The following is a 19,943-nucleotide window of genomic DNA, read 5'->3' as shown; positions in this document are numbered from 1 at the left end:
TTGGCACATAGTAGGCACTCAGACTTTGACTGGACTGCTGTATGGACCCCAAGGAAACCCTCAGGAGCAAAACAGGATGACCTAAAAGAGCACACTCCTGGCCCTTCTCCTGGACTTCCCTCCCTCTGAAAAATGCCCAGAAGCTTCTCAAGGAGGCACTTGCTGGCCTAGACATCCTAGGCACTCAGGGGCAGCTCCGGCTCCTGCCTCCTGTCATCAGCATAATGCATCCATATCTATAATATGGCAAATTTCATATCCTCCCACCCTCTTTCCTGCATTATTGATGGGCTATGCACTTAAAAAAAAAATCAATTAGATCAGGGTGTGGAGCTGGAGTCAAAAGAGAAAAGAAGCCTTTAAAGGTCCGCTCTTCTTGTTTCTGCTGTTTTGAATAGGAGCAGATAAAGCTTCCCCTCTGGTTTGAATAAGTCAAGCCCAGGGCTAGGTTGGCTGTGATTGGCCAGGACTGGGAAAATGAGGTTAAGATGCAAACACAAGCAAATATAACCCAGTGTCTGCGCAGCCATTACTAAGCTAAGGCAGCAGGACCTGGTGCCTCCTGCCTTGGGGTGGTTCTCTGGTAGCTGCTGCTGCTCGCTGGAAAACTCAACTCGGAAGGCCCTGCTGGAGCGAAGACAAGGTACGGTCGGCTTAGTGGATGGGTGTGCATCAGTAGAGCAATCCTACTGAAGGAGGAAGAAAGGGAGAGGAGATTGAAATTTCTGTGCCTTTGTCTTCTTGGATGATACTTTCAAAGGATTAAACCAGCAGTTTGTAACTAGTTTTGCAAACTTTCTGCTGAGCATTTAAGGCCCTTTTTAGAAACCACTGAAGAGATAGGGCACTTTTTCAAAAGCTGGGACATAAGGAGACTGCCCCATTCGCCTAGCTCAGAAAGATGGTGTGGAGTAAGATAGAACCAGCTTCCTCTGCTTGGGGTCCATTCACAGAGCTGTCTATAAGAATTGAGGGCCACTGGCTTTTAGTCTGGGATTTCAGAACTCCACCCCACACCACCCCATGGGTTTCTGGAGTGCCAGGGAATTAAATAAGGACTTGGGGAAGAGGGAGAGAGAAACAGCTTTGGGGGACTTTGATGTCACAAATGCAGTCACATTTTCCAGTGTTCCAATGAGGCAGGAAGTACTGACTTTGAGCTTGTCCTGGGGGGGGGGGGGGGCTTTGGCCCAGTGAGCTCCTTTCCGATTGATCACTTAAGTCCCTGCAGGGAAATGGGACTGCTTTTGGCCTCGGAGAGTCCCAGGTTACAACTTCTCGATTTTCAAGAAATTAATTCATTGCTCCTTGTCCCCTTCCCCTAGTTGGGTCACAGCATTTGCCTTTAATGAATAAAATCTAGGGTCTGAGGAAAACCTGAACAAATATTTCCTGGCAGTTGGGAGCCACACAGGGGAGGGTGGGGCAGCACAAGTTATCAAATTAAATCCTCAAACATTGGCTGCTCCGAGTCACTGCCCTGCTTTAGCCTTGTTATGACAGAACACAAAGGGAGTCTGGTTTTTTGTGTTTTGCCAAAGCCCATGCTAGATGATGGCACAAACAATCCAGACCTGACTTTGTCCACCAGGGCTCAAGGATCAATGGCCAGACTGGCTCCTCTTAAAAACGCATCATGCTTCTAGATAGCAAAACTCCGTGCAGCCCTTTCTGGGTGGGTCGTGTTTGGGGTTTTGTGTTTGCTTATTTACTTTATGTAAATCCACTAAGCACATCTTTTTTCCTTTGCCTCTTGAGAGCCTTCATCAGTTATAGGTATTACCAGAATGCAAGCTCCTTGAGAGCAAGAACCAGGCAGGCATTTTGATGATACAAAGCCGCTCCCTGAGCATGAATGTGTAGAAGTCCTTGCTAATCCTAGACACGCCTTGAACACAGATGGTGCCCCATCCTCCCGCACTTCTCTCCGCTTCCTCCCTCTCCCCACCCTGCCTTGTGGGCGGCCATGGCCACCACCAACTCCTGCAGGTCTGTGTGGGAGGGGACCCAGGGGTGCCCCAAACTCGGTCCCACACCCTGCTCAGCCATGTTATTTTGCCTATTCTGCGAGGCACATGGAATATATTTGTCAGAGGACAAAAGCAAGATGGGCTGTTTGACTTTTAGGACAGTTTCCTTAAAAGAGAAAGTCTGGAAAGTAAAAGCCCAAAGAGGAAGTCAAAGAGTTGACAGCAGACCTGGTAAGTGAGGACCCTGGGCAGAGCCGGACGGGACGAATGAGAGAAGGCAGCACCACTTGGAGATACCCTGATACAAGCTTTTCTTCCCGCGTGCTACTGCAGGCAGACAAGTTTAGGAAGGATTACACAACATCAAAGTGACTAAAAGCGCAGGTTTTAGGGCCAGATACAGATTTCACTCTAGTGTGTGACATCAGGCAAATTATTTAACCTCTCCGAACCTCAACTAGCCTATGATGTAAGCTGAAAATCTACTCAGTTTATAAGAATTAAATGACAACATAAAGTGAACCTGCACAGTAGATAACCATGGCTTTTACCAGAGCTCTTGATGAGGGAAGTGGCAAGGGGGAAGCCGACCTTCTTTCTGGGAGGGGCGCCCCCCAGTCCAGTCAGGCTTACTGTGGGAACTTGGACAAGTCATTTCCCCCACTGCGGTGAAACAGTGCAGGGTGTCCCACAAGGACATGGCAGGATGACTGACAAGAGACTAGGAAATGACTTAGGGGAAAAGCTGGAGAGATGCCTGCTGTGAGAGGCATCATCTCCCCCCCTCACTCTGTGATGTTGCAGTCCTGGAAAGACACGCGCCATGTCTCTGAGCAGCACCTTCAGGGCTGTGGGCAATGAGCCTGGGATCATCACCTGGAGAATAGAGGTGAGCTGGGCTGCAGGCACACTTTCCTGCTCACACAGGATCTGGGTGGGGGCGGTCTCTGGTCACCCCAGTCTACTAAACGACAGCCCTGGTACTCCCTCAGTCTCCTGCCTTTGGAAACAGCGACGGGGCAACATCAGAGTCAGCTTTTCCTATCCTTGACCCCTCCTGTGTGCTTGAAGCAGGTGGTGACAGGTGGAGGAAATGCTTTTAGCCCTGGAGAGCAGGGCTCCAAGCAAAATGAAGCTTGCCCTTTATCCTGCCATCTGCTCAGTGAGTCTGCACTTCCAGTAAATGCCCTGGAGAAATGGGTGGGGCCTGGGCCCACCCAGGAGACCAAAGACTCCTGGCTGTTTCTGTCAGAAAAAGGGAACCTGTCTTTCACAGGGTACCCTGGCTCCTGCCAAGTGTTAGTGGGGCAGGTTGAGGGGGGGACACGGAGGTTACTGCGTAGATCAGGATGCCACTCATCACTTCCGCCTGGGCTTGAGTTCCTCCATCTGACCTCGTGTTCCAGCAATCTAGCTGGGAACAGCCCTAGCCCGGGCAACTCCACCTGTCGGATGTAAGAAACCCCCCTCTCCGCACCCCTCCTCCCTGCTCTGAGGCCAGGGAGGGGTGGCTGCCTAAGACCCAGAGCCCTTAAGTCTCCCTGTTTATTTCAAAATAGGTACTAAAAGTTACCTATGGTATATTTAACAGTGTTACATTTAACACAGGTGTAGAATATACATACACAAGTATGACTACAGGTGTCTGTTACTTGGAGAGAGTGATGAAAATCCCTGAGGCCATGTGAATGGCTCTCCTGAGACAAGCCATATGCGCAGGGGACACATCAAGTCCTCACCCCCAGACTCCAACGGGGAATGCTGGGCGTGGAGCCCCACACACCACTGGCACTCACCTCTCCTAGCCCCCCAGGACCCCCACGTTCCGTTCACAGCCGTAACCCTTGCCCAGCTCTGGGAGGTCAGGGTTGAAGAACCGTGTTGGAGACACTGGTGCAGCTGCTCAGAGTGGGATTTGACATAGCTCTTCTCCCTGCAAACGGCTGGAGGAGCTCACAAGGCTCCTCCCAGTATAGTGAGAGCAAGCAGGTTGTGGGGAGGGCGGTGGGGTGAAGACAGGGACCCAGATTCAGCCCAGGGGCCACGCAGGCAGAGCTCAGCAGAAGCTAGAGGGGTGGGCCCGCTAATCCTGTGGCTGCCCACCATGCCCTGTAGGATCAGCAGGGACATCTTCCCTACCTCTCCCCAGCCACCTGCGCCAAAATGATGGAGAACAGGGAGGCTGGGGGTGGGCAGTGGATTGTACACAGCCCTTGTTCTTCCAGAAACTGGAGCTGGCGCTAGTACCCCTGAGTGCCCACGGCAACTTCTATGAGGGGGACTGCTACGTCATCCTCTCGGTGAGCCCCCCCACCCCTGGTTCCCATGAGCTTCTCCCCTGAGAGCCATTCCTGGGTTCCACTGAGGCCTGCTGCTGGTGCTAACCTATTTCCTGGTATCGCACTTGACTCTCCCTCGGTGTCGTAGAGAACAAGCCTCCAGTTTGACTATCAAAGGCCATTCTTAGGGGATGGGGCCCTTGGTCTAAACCTCAGGGAGGAGTCGGCAAGCAGCACCTCTCCTTCCCGGGGCCCAGCCCCCACGGTAACGTGGTATGGAGGCAGGCCAGGTAAATCCAAGACCACACCTCCAAGTGCTCATTCTAGTAGAGGGAACAATATCACCCAGGAACGGTGCCGACAGAACCAGGCAGAGGGACAGCTCGGCTTCGTGTCAGCACGGCAGTGCAGGGCATGAAGGGCCAGCAAGTCCTGTCTGTGGTTCGACTTGGAAGAGATCCCCACAGGTCTCCATGTAGTCAGAGAACAGTAAGCTACCAACTCTCGCCAAATGCGGGAGGGCATCTGGGCCCTGCCAGAGTTTGAGCCACCTACCAGGTCTGGACAGGGGTGCTGCGGAGAGGGAGAGAGACCCAGAGCCTGCCTGGTGTGGGTCACGAGCCACCATGGCTGTGTTCTTCCTACTCCCGGGGGCCAGCAGCAGAGCAGAGGCTGGGTGAGCTGGCCCCTGACCTCATCTCTCTGGACACCCCAGACTCGGAGGGTGGGCAGCCTCCTGTCCCAGGACATCCACTTCTGGATCGGGAAGGACTCCTCCCAGGATGAGCAGGCCTGCGCCGCCATCTACACCACGCAGCTGGATGACTACCTGGGAGGCAGCCCTGTGCAGCACCGAGAGGTCCAGTACCATGAGTCTGACACCTTCCACGGCTACTTCAAGCAGGGCATCATGTGAGTAGTTCCGGCAGAGCCTGCACATAAATTGCAGTTTACTAAAGAGGAAACAAAAAAGGCTAATCTGTATACGAAGAATCAGAGAAACACAGATGAAAGAAAGCTATCGCTTCCACCTAAATCAGAGCAGGGCAGGCTAGAGGGCAGGGCGGAGGCCAGCAGCTGCAAGGCTGTGGGGAAAGAGGAGCTTGAGTGCCCCTCAGGGCGGGGCGGGGGGGGGGTGGGGGCGGTGGGTGAGGAGAGCACACACTCCGTAGGGCAGTCTGCTGTCACTGAGGCCAGTCCCCCTCCGGGGTGTATAACTCAGGGGACCTCTCGTGCACCCAGCTCCCCAAGGGCTCATGAGCCAGAATGTTCACAGCGGTGTCAGGACTGGTCGTGTGAAGCCATTAGCACCGTAAGGGCCCCTCATGGGGAGACAGGACAGGGAAAAGTACTGCATGGGTCGGGGGGCAATGGGAGGCCGTGGAGCAGATGCCCCGCTGAGTAGTGGACAGCCCTTAAAAACATGGTACTTAGTGACCAAAGTAAGAAACGGGCCTGAAATATATAACAGTGCCAACTTCTGTTTTAAAAAAATACACACCCACAAAACAACAGGACACATTTACCCGAATGAAAAGAAAAAGGCAGTTGTTCTATGGTTGTAGGGGGTGCCTGTGGTGGGGAGAGAAATGGCGGAGCACATGCCAAGGAGAGGGAATGCATAAATATGAAAACAGGAGAGGGGTCTTGGAAAGGACAGTGATAATGTTCCACGAACTGAGGGGTTTAACTCCAAACTTTGCACGTGAGATTGAAAACAAAAAGGAATTCCAAGGAGCTCGAGAGATCTGAGGCTGGTCCAAGGCGCTTCTTGCCGGTTGGCAGTCTTACTGACTGAGGACCTGCTGGGCACAGCATGCCCCATGTCACCAGCGAGCCCACAGACCAATGTCCCACTGGATTTCTGCTCATCCTGCAGGTGCAGGACACTTGGGATGGAGGCAGGGTTAGGGGAAACTTGGGGGCCAGGAGAGCGGACTCCCTGAGCAGGTTTGTCTTAAGGCCATAGTGTCATGACTGCTTCCCTGTGCCCCTCTCCTTGTCCCATGCTGAGATTCAGAGAGTTGCTAGAACCAACGAAGCTCATGCTACGGGGTCCTCACCCCGTAGTGCTGGAACACTAGTCCTCCTAATACGTCAGCCTGAATGTCACTCCTCTGGAGAGGACTGCCCAGACCACTCTGTCAAAAAGGCTGTCACGGAGTCTCCTTCTGGGGTGGCAATTACCACCTGCTCTGTTTCCCTTGCTTATTTACTGCTGCCCCAGTCTCCCCAGTCCCTAGCACCTAAGTAACTGGGGGTTATCTGGATATCCCCTCAGCTACAAGAAGGGGGGTGTGTCCTCTGGGATGAAGCATGTGGAGACCAACACCTACGATGTGAAGCGGCTCTTACATGTGAAAGGGAAAAGAAACATCAGGGCCACAGAGGTAAGCCCTGCCCACTGTCGGTCCTAGGCCCGGAGCCTCCCCACCAGGTACTTCAGAATTCCTCCTGAACGATGTCTCCTTGTCCGCAGGTGGAAATGAGCTGGGACAGTTTTAACCAAGGCGATGTCTTCTTGCTGGACCTTGGGAAGGTCATCATCCAGTGGAATGGCCCAGAGAGCAACAGCGGAGAGCGACTCAAGGTACGGTTCTTCCCAAGCTCGGCACCTTCTCTCCCTCAGGCCCACTCATGGGGCGTGCACTCTCTCAGTTGCCTTGTCCGTCTTCTTTCCTTGCTGACTCCCATGAGAAGACAGACCTCTGCCTTGAAGCAGAATCTGTTTCAGAGACAGGCCAAGTGCCTAAGTCTGTGACTCACGCCGGGGTCTTAAGCCACAGAATAATTCCTGTGTCTGGGACCCAGGTCACTCCCCCCCGAAGCCAGCAAGTGCCAGGGGGTGCCCAGCGGGACTGAGTGCTTCCTTGGGCTTTTTTGACAGGCTATGCTTCTGGCAAAGGATATCCGGGACAGAGAACGAGGGGGCCGTGCTGAGATAGGTGTGATCGAGGGAGACAAGGAGGCAGCCAGTCCAGAGCTGATGAAGGTCCTTCAGGACACCCTCGGCCGGCGCTCTGTTATCAAGCCTGCCGTGGCCGATGAGATCATAGATCAACAGCAGAAATCAAACATCATGTTGTACCAGTGAGTAACTAAACCTGGCTGCCGGCTGGAAGCTGGGGTAGCAGGTGCTTTGGCTCCTCACTTTGGGTACAGGCCTCTGGCTTTATCTTAGGATTTTATGTATTTATTTGAGAGAGAGCATGTGCATGCACACGCACACACACAGAGGGAGGTGGCTCGATCCCAGAACCCTGAGATCCTGACCCAAGGAGAGCGATCCCAGAACCCTGAAATCCTGACCCAAGGAGAGCCGAAAGCAAACAGAGCTACCCAGGTGTCCCCAGGCATCTGGTTTTCCTTTAATCCTTTTCAAATGCAGCTTTCAGAAGGAGCTCAGTGTTCCCTACTCAAGGAGGCAACTATCTCCTGTTCTTGTCAGCAACCCTTCCTGGTCTCTTGAGGACACTCTTCCTTTACTTGGGTCTATCCATGCCCAGGGATGTGGAGGAGATCATGTTCGGGAAAGAGATGCACCCAAGTGTCCTCCCAAGAACAGAATCCATCACACTCCTGTCTGCATTCAAGCCACGCCTGTCATAAGAGGTCAAACTTCACCCAGAAACTACTGAAACGAAGCCAACAAAATACCAAATTGACTGCAAGATGCTTTGCAGAAAAGAAGGCACAGGCTAATTTCTCCCCTTTTCCAGTGTCTCGGACTCCGCTGGGCAGCTGGCAGTCACAGAGGTAGCGACAAGGCCACTGGTCCAGGACTTACTGAACCATGACGTGAGTAGAGTATGGGTGGGTGCGGCTTCTGCAGCCAGACCTGGCTTCAGAGATCTTCCTTATGGTCCTGATTGGCTGTAACCACCTCTATCCCTGCCCGCTTCAGGACTGCTACATCTTGGACCAAAGTGGAACCAAGATCTATGTGTGGAAGGGAAGAGGAGCCACGAAGACCGAGAAACAGACAGCCATGTCTAAAGCCCTGGTAGGAGCTACAGCTGTGCGGTATTGTCCACAGAATTCTGTCAGGACCACGTCAGATGTGTCCAGAGAGCCAGACAAGGCGCTTGGGCTTACAACCTCACCATTACATACACGGACTTCAGTCAGACCCACAACCTGGGGATAAATCCAGGTTTGAGAGACAACTCCCGGGCTGTTCTGGGGGGTCAGTAACATTTGTAAGGCGCTTAGAACGGTACCTGGCGCCTGCACCTGCTCAGTAGACATGGCTGCTGCTATCGAAGGGGATATCACCTCATGGGCAACAGCCCTGTCCTCAAGGGGCCCAGGACACTGTCCGGACCTACGCAGGTGAACCCAGCAGGATACACTTACACAGCAATAAATGAACAAATGAATGTGGCACAGAATCAGTGGAGTGCATGCGTGCAACAGGAACACAGTATAGAGGATCTTGCAAAAATAATAATAATAATCATAATCATGACAGGCCAAGCCAGAGATAGGCAAATGTTCCCCTTAGTCCTTTCCCTGAGGCAGGTAACTTGGTGCCTAGACATGAGTGAGTTAGCATCTGACTCCGGCTCCTACAAGGGGGCAGTCCCACCAGCTGGCTTCCAAGGGGCGAGTCACCAGACAAGCAAAGAACCCAGTGCCTTCCCTGACCGACCTGCCTTTCGGGGGGTGGGGGGTGTCTTCAGCACTTCATCCAGATGAAGGGCTACCCCAGCAGCACCAACGTGGAGACCATCAACGACGGTGCTGAGTCGGCCATGTTCAAGCAGCTGTTCCAGAAGTGGTCAGGGAAGGACCAGACCATGGGCCTGGGGAAAACATTTGGTGTCGGTAAAATCGGTAAGACTGAGATCGCTCCCCCGGTGGCCTTCCCACGACAGGGACTCTCTAGAAAGGCAGGCACAGACGCTCTTCACTCACCTGGCTTCTCCCAACCCCTCCTCTGCAGCGAAAGTTTTCCAGGATAAATTTGATGTGACTTTGCTGCACACCAAGCCCGAGGTCGCAGCCCAGGAAAGAATGGTGGATGATGGCAACGGGAAAGTTGAGGTAAGTCAGGGATGCGCATCTCAGGGCGGGCAGCTGTGGCCCTCCTAGCTGTGTTGCTGGAGAGGCCGGTGACTCGGCTCCGCTTTGCTTTCGGTTTCACCTCTGGGAACTTAGGAGTCCTCTCTCAGGGGTGGCCGCAGTCTGCCACACTTTCCCACAACCCCTCCGGGAAGTGAGAGGCTTCTACCCCCCCACCCCCACCGCAGGCGATCAATGACTCCACTGGCAGAAACAGTTAAATTACCTCAGAGCCATGGCAGGAATGCACCTGAGCCGGAATGACCCAGTTCTCCTCGGGATTCAAATCATGCAAACTGCAAACGGGAAAAGCCCTCACAACTGGGAAAGAAGAGCCAGAGGGGGAAGCTGTGCTGTGGGTAGATGTTAGGGCCTCACCCGCCTGGATTCTCTGTGAAGCATGGCCCCATTCCCTTCAGGTGGCCATCTTTTCAAATAGGGACCCCATCTCTGGGAAATTGCGTCTTCTTCTGTGTCCAGGTCTGGAGGATTGAAAACCTGGAGCTGGTCCCCGTGGAGCATCAGTGGTATGGCTTTTTTTATGGGGGAGACTGCTATCTGGTTCTCTACACGTACGAGGTTCATGGGAAGCCACACTACATCCTGTATATCTGGCAGGTAGGCCTGATGCAGGCTCTGAACTTGGGATCCCCATGCTTCCTCCGGGCACCAGGCAGGGGCAAGGGGTAGCCGGGACCCACTACTCCCCTCTCACCCCTGCAGGGCCGCCACGCCTCAAAGGACGAGCTGACGGCCTCGGCATACCAGGCAGTGGAAGTGGATCAGCAATTTGACGGGGCACCTGTGCAGGTCCGAGTTGCCATGGGGAAGGAGCCCCGCCACTTCATGGCCATCTTCAAAGGGAAAATGGTTATCTTTGAGGTGAGACCCCTCAGATAAAGTGACGCCAGGAGCAGGAATACTCAGACCAGTCAGTCAGTCTCCGTATAGGAGAGGAGGGACGGAGACCAGGGCCGGGGATAGACACAGACGAGAAGGTTAACCTCTCCTAGACATTCCCGAGAATCCCAGCTGCCCAGGGCTTCAGGTCCAAACTCTGCCTAGCTAATGTTCAAGTCTTTCACAATCTGACCTGTATTACCCATGTAGGTGTATTACTCTCAGAGCCCTAACCCACACTCCCCACCCTAGTGAAGGGGGTCTCCCCATTGGACCCCACGTGTGCCACAGCCCTGCCCAGCCTGCCCCTGGATGTGCCCCTTCAAATTCAAGTCCCACTTCTTCCATGGAGCCCCTCGCAGAAGCAATACCAGGAATGTGTAATGTCGTATGCTTGATATCACACAGCCTGTGGGTAAGTCCTAGTCTTGTCATTTACTCACCAGGTTGCAAAGCCTCAGTTTTCCCATCTGCACCATAGGATAAAAAACACCTACTTCAGGGGTGCCTGCGTGGCTCAGTCAGTTAAGGGGTCTGACTCTCGATTTCAGCTCAGGTCATGATCTTGGTCCTGGGAGATTGAGCCCCACATCAGGCTCCACACTCAGCAGGGAATCTGCTTGGGTTTCTCTCTTTCTCTTTCCCTCTGCCCCTCCTTGTGGTCAGGAGCACATGCACTATCTCTCTCGCGCTCTCTCTCTCAAATAAATAAATAAATCTTTAAAAACAAATACCTATTTCACAGTTATTATGAGGTTCCACAAAATGATATGGGTAAGGCACCAGCCACAGAGTCTAGTATATAATAAAAGTCTCAGAATGAGAGCTAATATTATTGGTACCATAATTCCAGCTCACCTGACCTCTCCCTGTTGGCATGGGAGCCCACCAAGTTCAAAGGCAGGGTTAAATTCATCCATAAGCTCTACAATGGCTATCCCAGTGCTCTGTACACACGGTGCCCCTTAGAACCAGATTTGGCTTTTCTCCTCTCTAGGGTGGGACTTCCAGAAAAGGAAATGCTGAGCCCAATCCACCAGTAAGGCTCTTCCAGATTCAAGGAAATGACAAATCTAACACCAAAGCAGTAGAGGTTCCAGCCTTTGCCTCCTCCCTAAACTCCAATGATGTCTTTCTGCTGCGGACCCAGGCAGAGCACTACCTGTGGTATGGCAAGGTAAGACAGCCAGGCCTAGGGGACACATCAGCCCACTGGAGACCAGCCCTATGCCCACCTCCCTGTCAGCAAGGGTGGAGGAACTAAGGGGTAGGCTGGAGCAGTCCTCAAGATGAGTCTTTTCCTAAAGGATCTGCCAGTGTTCCCCAGGATTAGAAACTCACTGACAGCATTGCTCACGCCCAGGAGATGCTCCGTAAACTTTACACAGAGGGAGGCTGGATAAGTCAATCTTCCACACCAGTTCGCTGGATTGCAATAGGACAGGCATTAACATTGAACACAAACACTAAAAATGTGATTTTTTCCCATTCAGAGTGCATCTACACTAAACGCCAGATTTGTTTTACAAATTGTTTTACCAAAATTGTCTTACAAAAGAGAACTGGACAGGGAAAATGCTCCACCACAGTCATCAGGGCAGTGCTAGTGAAAACCACAGAGATGCTGTCATATGCCTAGCAGAACGTCTTAAAAAAAAAAAAATTGACAATATCAAGTGCAGGTGAGGAGGCCAGAACTCGCGGGCATTGCGGGCAGGAATGCAGATCCAGCCTTTGGAAAACGATTTGACAATTTCTTATAAAACGCACACCTAGGGCGCCTGGGTGGCTCAGTGGTTTAAGCCGCTGCCTTCGGCTCAGGTCATGATCTCAGGGTCCTGGGATCGAGTCCCACATCGGGCTCTCTGCTCGTCAGGGAGCCTGCTTCCTCCTCTCTCTCTGCCTGCCTCTCTGCCTACTTGTGATCTCTCTCTGTCAAATAAAAATATAAAATCTTAAAAAAAAATATTAAAACGCACACCTATGATCCAGCAATCCCATGCCTGGGCATTTATTTACCCTTGAGAAAGAAAAATCTACCTTCACACAAATATACACGGCACCTTTACTCATCATGACCCAAAACTGGAAGCAATCCAAATGAAGAATGAAAAAAACAGTGGTATATTCCTACCGGAAGCTACTACTCAACACCACAAAGAAAAGAGCTGTTGATCCTCACAACAAGCGTGAATCTCAAGTGTCCTCTGCTAAGTGAAGGAAGCCAAACTCAGAGGCTATCTAGTGTATGATTCCAATTGTAGCATTCCAGAAAACGCAGACTGCAGTGATGGAGAACAGATTGGTGGTTGCCAGAGGTTAAGGATTTGGAGAGGGTCTGAAGACAAAGGGGGAGTAGCCTGAGGGAATTTTGGCAGGGCTGAGGCCATGTTCTCTCGCTGCATTTTGATGGTGGTAACATGATTCTCTGTGTTGGTCAAGACTCATGGAACCGTACACCACCAAGAGTGAATTTTTTTTAATGTAATTTAAAGAATAAATTTAAATTTTTTCTCTTAAAAAAAAAATCAAAAGGAGGTGCTGAGATTCCAACCGAAGGTGAAACAAAGGGGCCTCTGACCAACACCCACTGTGGGTTTCAGAGTTCAGTCCTGTTCTTTGCCACCACACTGTTTTCCTCTCCCCATCGCTCCTTTCCCAGCACCAGACCAAACCTAGCTCCCTATCCTAGGCCACTGTGGCCTGGTAGCTGATCCAAGTACACTCAGGGTCCCCCCTCCCCAACATCAATGTGTCTGTGTGCGACTAACACGTGTGCTCTCCTCATCCCACTCTCAGGGGTCTAGTGGAGATGAGCGGGCGATGGCCAAGGAGCTGGCCAGCCTTCTCTGCGAGGGCACAGAGGACGCTGTGGCCGAGGGCCAGGAGCCGGCTGAGTTCTGGGACCTGCTGGGAGGGAAAACTGCCTATGCTGATGACAAAAGGTATGGGAAGGCGGTGTCACCTCCTACGGGCTCCCCCTGCCGCCCGGGTTTGTGAGCTGCGCAAACTCTAGGATGCCTTAGAGTTCGAAAACCCTGATTTCTGGATGAACCACTGAACGCTACCCCTGAAACCAATACTGAAGTGTATGTCAACTAACTAGAATTTAAATGTTAAAGAAACACATGATTTCTCAGTAGCTCAGTTCCTCTAAACAGACTGTATTGCAGACTACAGCAGGAAATCCTGGACGTGCAGCCTCGTCTCTTTGAATGTTCCAATAAGACTGGGCGGTTCGTTGTCACGGAGATCACAGACTTCACCCAGGATGACCTGAACCCAGGTGATGTGATGCTCCTGGATACCTGGGACCAGGTAAGACACAGCCAGAGAGCTTGGAACAAGTGACAGACCAACATCTGTCAGTGGTAACCGAAGGAAGACCCCACTTTTCACCAGGGATGGGACGAACAGAGTGTTGTTTAAAACTGACCACCCTGGGGAAATCAGTCCATCGTATCACCATGCACTTTTTTTTCTTAGAAGAAACAGCAACAGGCTCCACACTCAGCAATGGGCCTCTTAGAAAATATAGGGCCCTAAAGAGGAGATCTCCAAGGCAACTGCTCCCTAACACCCTATTTTCCTCAGCTCAGCTCAGCAGACATACTCAGCACTTCCTTCGTGCTCCAGTGACCGTGGTGGGGGTAGGGTCACCAAGGTGAAGGGCCCCTGCTCTCACAGTCGACAGGCTGATGGAGGAGCTGGACAGAAAAATCTCATTTTGCTATGATGGAGGTATGGTGCCATGGGAGCACAAATTAGGGGCACTCAACATAGTTTAGGGGTTCAGAGAAGACTTCCTGGAGGAGATGGCCTCCAGGCTGAATCTCAAAGGACGAGTGGGCATTAATCAGGTAGAGAGAGCATCCTGGGCAAAGGAAATCGCACAAGTAAAAAGCAAGGCATGGAATAATGTACAGTTCCCTGTATACTAGGGAACTACCGACAATATCATCAGACCATAAGACAGAGTAAAAGAGTTTGAGATGAAGCTAAGAAGTAGGTATGAGCCTTACCTACCATGTCAAGTTTGAATTTTATCGTGGAAAACTATGGAAAGCAGGTGAATGACACGGTACCTGTTCTTTCAACAGATCACCCTACAAAGTGTGGGAGAGGAGGGACGGGGGGAAACGACAGAAGAATATGTACTGGGAGGCCAGTAAGGAGAGCACCATAATAGTCGAATAAGAGGAATAAGGGCCACCTCGGGCTGCACAGGGACAGTGAGGTCAGGATGGAGGGAATGGTGACACATATGACAAATGTGTGGGAGGGAAAGAGCTGGCCTTGGTGATTCGCTGAGTACAGGGGCATCGAGGATGGCTCCCATGTTACTGCCCTCGGTGACATGGATGGTTGGTATTGACCAAGAATGGAGACACAGACACAAGTCTTGAAAAGAAGAGCTACATTTGGGAGTTCTGGGGGGAGATGGTGTCTTGCAAGAAGCTGAGTTCAGGAAGCTGAAGTTCAGTGATATCAGGACTGGACATGTAGATTTAGGAGATACGTGTTTAATTAACATCATGAACACCAAGCTGATTCTGGGAAAAACCTTTCTCTCTGCTGAACAAATGAGGCTGGGAAAGTTCTCTGAGGCTGTGGTTCGCTGAGCAGGGAAAGGAAGGGCACTTAGTACTTAGTCCTTGCTAAAAGACCATTAAGACGCCCCCTCTACCACAACAGGTGTTCCTGTGGATTGGGGCTGAGGCCAATGCCACAGAGAAGGAGAAAGCCCTTGCCACGGCCCAGGAATACCTGCATACTCACCCCAGCGGCCGGGACGCCGACACACCGATCCTGATCATCAAACAGGGTTTTGAGCCTCCCATCTTCACAGGCTGGTTCTTGGCCTGGGACCCTCATATTTGGAGTGTAAGGACAGAGAATGGGGGAGACCTCCCTACTGCCCGGGAGCTCAGCACGAATAGCTCAGTGGGAACGCGGGGTACCACCTCAAAGGCTGAATAAATCCAGGACCGCATTTCCCCCACCCTCCTCCACTCCCTTGATTTATACTTTTCTTCTCTTTTCCGCCTACCACGGCACTAAGTCCAGTTAGAGAATTCACAGCTCAGGAATAAGCCGTGTGTGGAAGTAACCAAAGGTTGAGAGAGTTTATCCACACACATCTCCTTTCTGAGCTGCACACCACCCTGACAGTTGAAGCAAACATTGCTTCCCCTGTTAAAAAGGTGGAAGCTTAGAGGAAAGGGGATTTGTCCAAAGTCACAATTAGGAAGAAGCCAGGTTTTCTGACTCCTAGTCAACTGCTCTGTGTTCTTCCGTCTTGTATGGAGGATTAGGGAACACCAGCAAAGAATGCAGATCAGGTTGAAGGACCTTCCAACCTGGCGTGGACCCAGACAGGGGTATTTTCTTTTCTGCTTAGCCCTGCAATGTCTTCTGATTCCCCAGCTACTTTGCTTTCCTCAAGGGTAGACAAGGCCTGAGATGTCCCTCCCCCTGAAAGCAGCACCTGATCCTGTCTTGTCTCTTTTGTTTCAGGCAGGAAAATCCTATGAACAGTTAAAAGCAGAGCTGGGAGATGCCGCTGCTATCACGAGAATCACTGCTGTGAGTTGCATTTGCTCTTGGACAGAAGCAAGTCACACAGGCAACTGGAGCCAGGGAGAAACCGTAAATGCTACAGACACAGCACAGGCAAAACCCTATCGTGTCCTCCTTAGTATCACTCTAGTGGGCTATTTGGATTTGAGGTTGTTTTAATCAATAGCAAAGCAGGCCTCAAAGCCAAGTTCCTCGTTTTAATGCCTTCCAGAATTTAGAATAGAGTTGCTGCTTAAAAATATATATCTAATATATATCATATACATATATATTTAAACATAAATATAAATAATTATAACCTAGGAATCACCTAGGATTATGGACTGAATGATTTTGTCTTCCAAAATTCATATGTGCTGCCCCGAGCCCCTAATGTGGTGGTATGAGGAGGTGGGGCCTTTAGGGCGGAATTAGTGCCCTTAAAGGGAGCGCTATGAGCACTTGCTGTCTTGCTCTCTGCCATTTGAGGACACATTGGGAAAATGCCACCCACAAGCCAGGAATCAGACACCTTAATCTTGGGCTTCTAAGCCTCCAGAACTATGAGAAATGAATGTTTGTTGTTTAAGCTAAAAAACAAACAAACAAAAACTACAAAAACTAATTTTATTATTCAGTTCCATCATTCAGGACAGACTAAACTGACTAGTAGTATTTTTCATAAATAAGAAGCTTCTAGGGGTGAGAGGGTGGCTCAGTGGGGTAAGCCTCTGCCTTTGGCTCAGGTCATGATCTCAGGGTCCTGGGACCGAGCCCTGTGCTGGGCTCTCTGCTCAATGGGGAGCTTGCTTCCCCCTCTCTCTCTTGCCTACCTCTCTGCCTACTTGTGATCTCTCTCTCTCTCTCTCTCTGTCAAATAAATAAAAAAATTTTTAACATTAAAAAAAAAGAAAAGGAGAAGCTTCTAAGCCAAACGAGGTGCTTACCAGTTTCTGACCGTGAAGTCCACAAAAACTCAGGCCATTGCCCCTACTGCAATGGTGAAAAGAAGTGCAGCCTCTGGCCAGGAAGCCAACAGCTCTTTAGCCTTAGGATGAACGCATTGTAGCAGGCTCCAAGCCATCTGCGGCTCCATCCTTTGTGCTCTACAAACTCTGGATTCCAAAGCTAATGGCCACGTAGTATCTTTAAAATGCGTTTAACAACAGTATGACTTCTATTTGAAGTCATTTAAAGGCTGGAAATGGAGAGCCTAAACACCGGGCCAAAAGAAGCTCTGTGATCACAGTACTGAAATGAGATTTAAGCACAGCGTTAAGCCCAACTGCTTATACAGGGTTTACCCTAGACTCACTGAATCAGCTTTCCCAAGATCTGACCCCAAAATCTGAATATTTTAGATTCCCAGATGATTCTGACAGGCAGCCAGCTTTAGGAAATCATTGCCCTAAAAGATGATCACAAAGGGGGCAGTGGTATCAGCCAAAATATTAAATATTATGCACACAGAACTTGAACTGCACAGACCCTGAACAGTCTTTCATCCTGCCTACGTTCTTATCTTACCTAGGACATGAGGAATGCAACCCTCTCCCTGAATTCTGAGCCAAAATATTACCCTCTGGAAGTCCTGTTGAAAAATCAAAATCAGGAGCTGCCTGAGGATGTGAACCCTGCCAAAAAGGAGGTGAGTGGCGAAAAGGAGCTGTGTCTACTGGGAGTGGAGCTCTCCACGAGGAAGTACCCATCTCGGCACATGGCCTAGGACAGCTCCGGCACATTGCTGGCCCCTCAGCAGACATCTGAGCTACCCAGTAGCTCAAGACAAAAACCCAGGACTCCTTTTTCCCTCACCTCCCACATCAGTCCATCTGCTAGACTCTGTCCATTCCTCCCCGTGTCTCTGCTGTCCAGCCATCACGGACTACTGCAATAGTCCCCCAACCAGCTTCCACCCTTGTCCCAACCATCGGTTCTCCCCCCGCATAACAGCCAATAGGCTTTTAAAGCAGACAAAACTGTTCTATCAAAACACCTCCAAAGGCTTCCCACTACAAACAGAAAAGAATCTAGAATCCTTTCTGTGGCCTCCGTGGCTCTACACAATCTGGCCCGCACCCGCCTCTCTGATGTCATCTCAGAGACCACTGGCCTCTACTCGCCACCCTCTAGCCAGGGGCTCCCTTTCTGTCTTAAACACACTCCATCCCAGCCTTTGAGCCTTTACACCGCCTGAGACCCTTCTTCTCACAGATCATCACAGAGGTCAGGTCCTGGCTCCGAAGCTGCCTCCCCCCAGACAGCCCTCCCTGACCACCCTAACACTGCTTGAGATCAAGGACCTTCTCTGTCTTGTTAACTTCCACATTCTCTGCTTTTCAGCACCTAAAACAGTGCCTGGCATATAGTATGCACTCTTGAAGTTTTGGTTAAATGAATTAGCACTTTGATATTGAATGAATGCACTAATTTTCCACTTAAAGGAATTGATTTGGGAAGGATCTCTGGGTTTTGTACAGTGTCTTAGTTAAGCAACTCTTAAGGATCTGGACTACAACTCCTTGAAAACAGAAGCCATATCTTAATAATTTTATTCAGACAGCAACTATTCAGTAAGCATCAATAAATAAATGTTAGAATTTTATGCTCTGAACAAGATCCACATGATCATGCATTCAAAAATGTCTGAATAAAAAATGGTAGATAAGGGCACGAAGCAAAGAAAACCAACTCTCAATTTAGTTCTCCATTCAGCCAAAACCTGATGTCTAGGATTCATCATATATAACCCAATTCTTGTTCTTCTGGCAAAAAACTGGTACCAGGTGGGATACGAGAGCAGCAAATCTGGTCAGCTTCTACTCAGGCCAAAATGGGACTCCACAACCCAAGAACCCTCCAGTGAATAATTTAAGTGCTTTACACCCTTTCTGAAAAATGCCTTCTCCTTCCCCCTTCAAAGATGCTCTCTTGGCTCCACCTTCCCCCACCCTGTTGTCATTGATGGGTGCCATGTCTTCCTAACTAGAGACTGTTTTCTCTTTTAGAATTACCTCTCTGAACAGGACTTTATTTCTGTGTTTGGCATCACAAGAGGGCAATTTGCTGCTCTGCCTGGCTGGAAGCAACTCCAAATGAAGAAAGAAAAGGGGCTTTTCTAAGGCAAGAAGCTATAGGCCTATTGCAAGACCACAGAAGAGAGCAGAAAGAGCCAGTAACAGGAAAGAATTTATCTACCAATTTCTGCCTAATAGCCAACTACTTAATTTAGATACAGTAAGGTCTGCAAATCACAGCATGTTCTCCATCTTTCTCACCCCTGCTTCCGTAGTTGTTATAGACCTAAAATGTTAACTACCCACTCTTTGATTTTTGTGGCCTTCCAGCTAAAGTCTCAGCAGAAAGCACCACAACTGCAAGAATCCGGAGAAGTCAGAAAAGAAAAGAAAAAAAAAAAATACAGCTAAGTTTAAAGTGTTTAATAATGGGGCAAGGACATAGGTTGTTTTAAATTGTAAGATCGGTGTTTGCACCATCTATTTAACCCACCAATCACTGAAGGTATTTCCATTATCTACCCCAAGGGCAAAATCTAAATGCGCAGATCTGTAGGTACCAGAGATTTTTAACTTTTCAAATAAAAATATCTGTATGAGCAAATGGAGTTCAGTATTTGGGGTTTGCCTGTTATGGTAATTATTTTGTGATGCTGGGAGAAACGTCTCCGTACTGGGGTAGGCAAGAGGCACTGCTGAGTGAGTTCTCTGGGTAACCGGACCACTGTAAGTCCTGTTTCTGGCACAAGAATGAATGCCCAAATCTGCCTTACAGCTGTCCAGGAAACCTCAGTCCCCACCCATCTCTACCCCATTATCCAAAAGAAAAATAGGGCCATGTGTTATTAATTTCAGTAACGAGGCCAGAACCAGTGTGCACACCACAGCAGAGAGCCTTCAAAGCACGCCATAGACAGCAACACATGAACCACATTTTCCAGACAGCAAAAAGTTAGTCAACAACTCCCAAGGAATCCATGTGGCAGAAGTAACATATTGGGGAACATTCCAGGAGAGAAGTGCTGTGCAGGGCATCACAAAGTGTGCAGGGTCACAGAAGCACTAAGATCAATGGGTTTTGACATTTTAGAGTTACCATGATAGGTCTCGGCTGAAGGAAGCAGCAGCCCAACGGCTTACGTCTGTCCTCCCAG

The 19,943-nt window shown here is 50.2% G+C and overlaps 1 protein-coding gene across 1 annotated transcript; it reads left to right on the top strand.

The window, feature by feature from the left end:
* The first annotated feature begins 545 nt into the window (after positions 1-545).
* Positions 546-19,393, top strand: AVIL (advillin). The gene is made up of 20 exons (XM_046011885.1): positions 546-643; positions 2,775-2,859; positions 4,196-4,270; positions 4,965-5,161; positions 6,531-6,639; positions 6,729-6,839; positions 7,137-7,339; positions 7,969-8,047; positions 8,154-8,252; positions 8,932-9,085; positions 9,195-9,295; positions 9,794-9,931; positions 10,037-10,195; positions 11,211-11,390; positions 13,013-13,158; positions 13,387-13,531; positions 14,909-15,097; positions 15,731-15,799; positions 17,304-17,420; positions 18,781-19,393. Exons 2-20 carry the CDS (start codon positions 2,794-2,796, stop codon positions 18,892-18,894), a joined length of 2,451 nt encoding a protein of 816 aa, XP_045867841.1. The 5' UTR covers positions 546-643; positions 2,775-2,793; the 3' UTR covers positions 18,895-19,393.
* Positions 19,394-19,943: the final 550 nt, after the last annotated feature.

This window comes from Meles meles, chromosome 7 (assembly GCF_922984935.1).
Source record: "Meles meles chromosome 7, mMelMel3.1 paternal haplotype, whole genome shotgun sequence".
NCBI classification, from domain to species: domain Eukaryota; kingdom Metazoa; phylum Chordata; class Mammalia; order Carnivora; family Mustelidae; genus Meles; species Meles meles.
The sequence above is the reverse complement of the archived record's forward strand: the minus strand, read 5'-3'. Positions and strand labels throughout refer to the sequence as shown.

Excerpts from the sequence above, each read along its gene's own strand:
- AVIL (XM_046011885.1), top strand. The coding sequence starts at position 2,794 with ATGTCTCTGAGCAGCACCTTCAGGGCTGTGGGCAATGAGCCTGGGATC. Across the intron at positions 5,162-6,530 it reads TACTTCAAGCAGGGCATCAT|CTACAAGAAGGGGGGTGTGT; the intron begins GTGAGTAGTTCC and ends ATATCCCCTCAG. Across the intron at positions 6,840-7,136 it reads ACAGCGGAGAGCGACTCAAG|GCTATGCTTCTGGCAAAGGA; the intron begins GTACGGTTCTTC and ends CTTTTTTGACAG.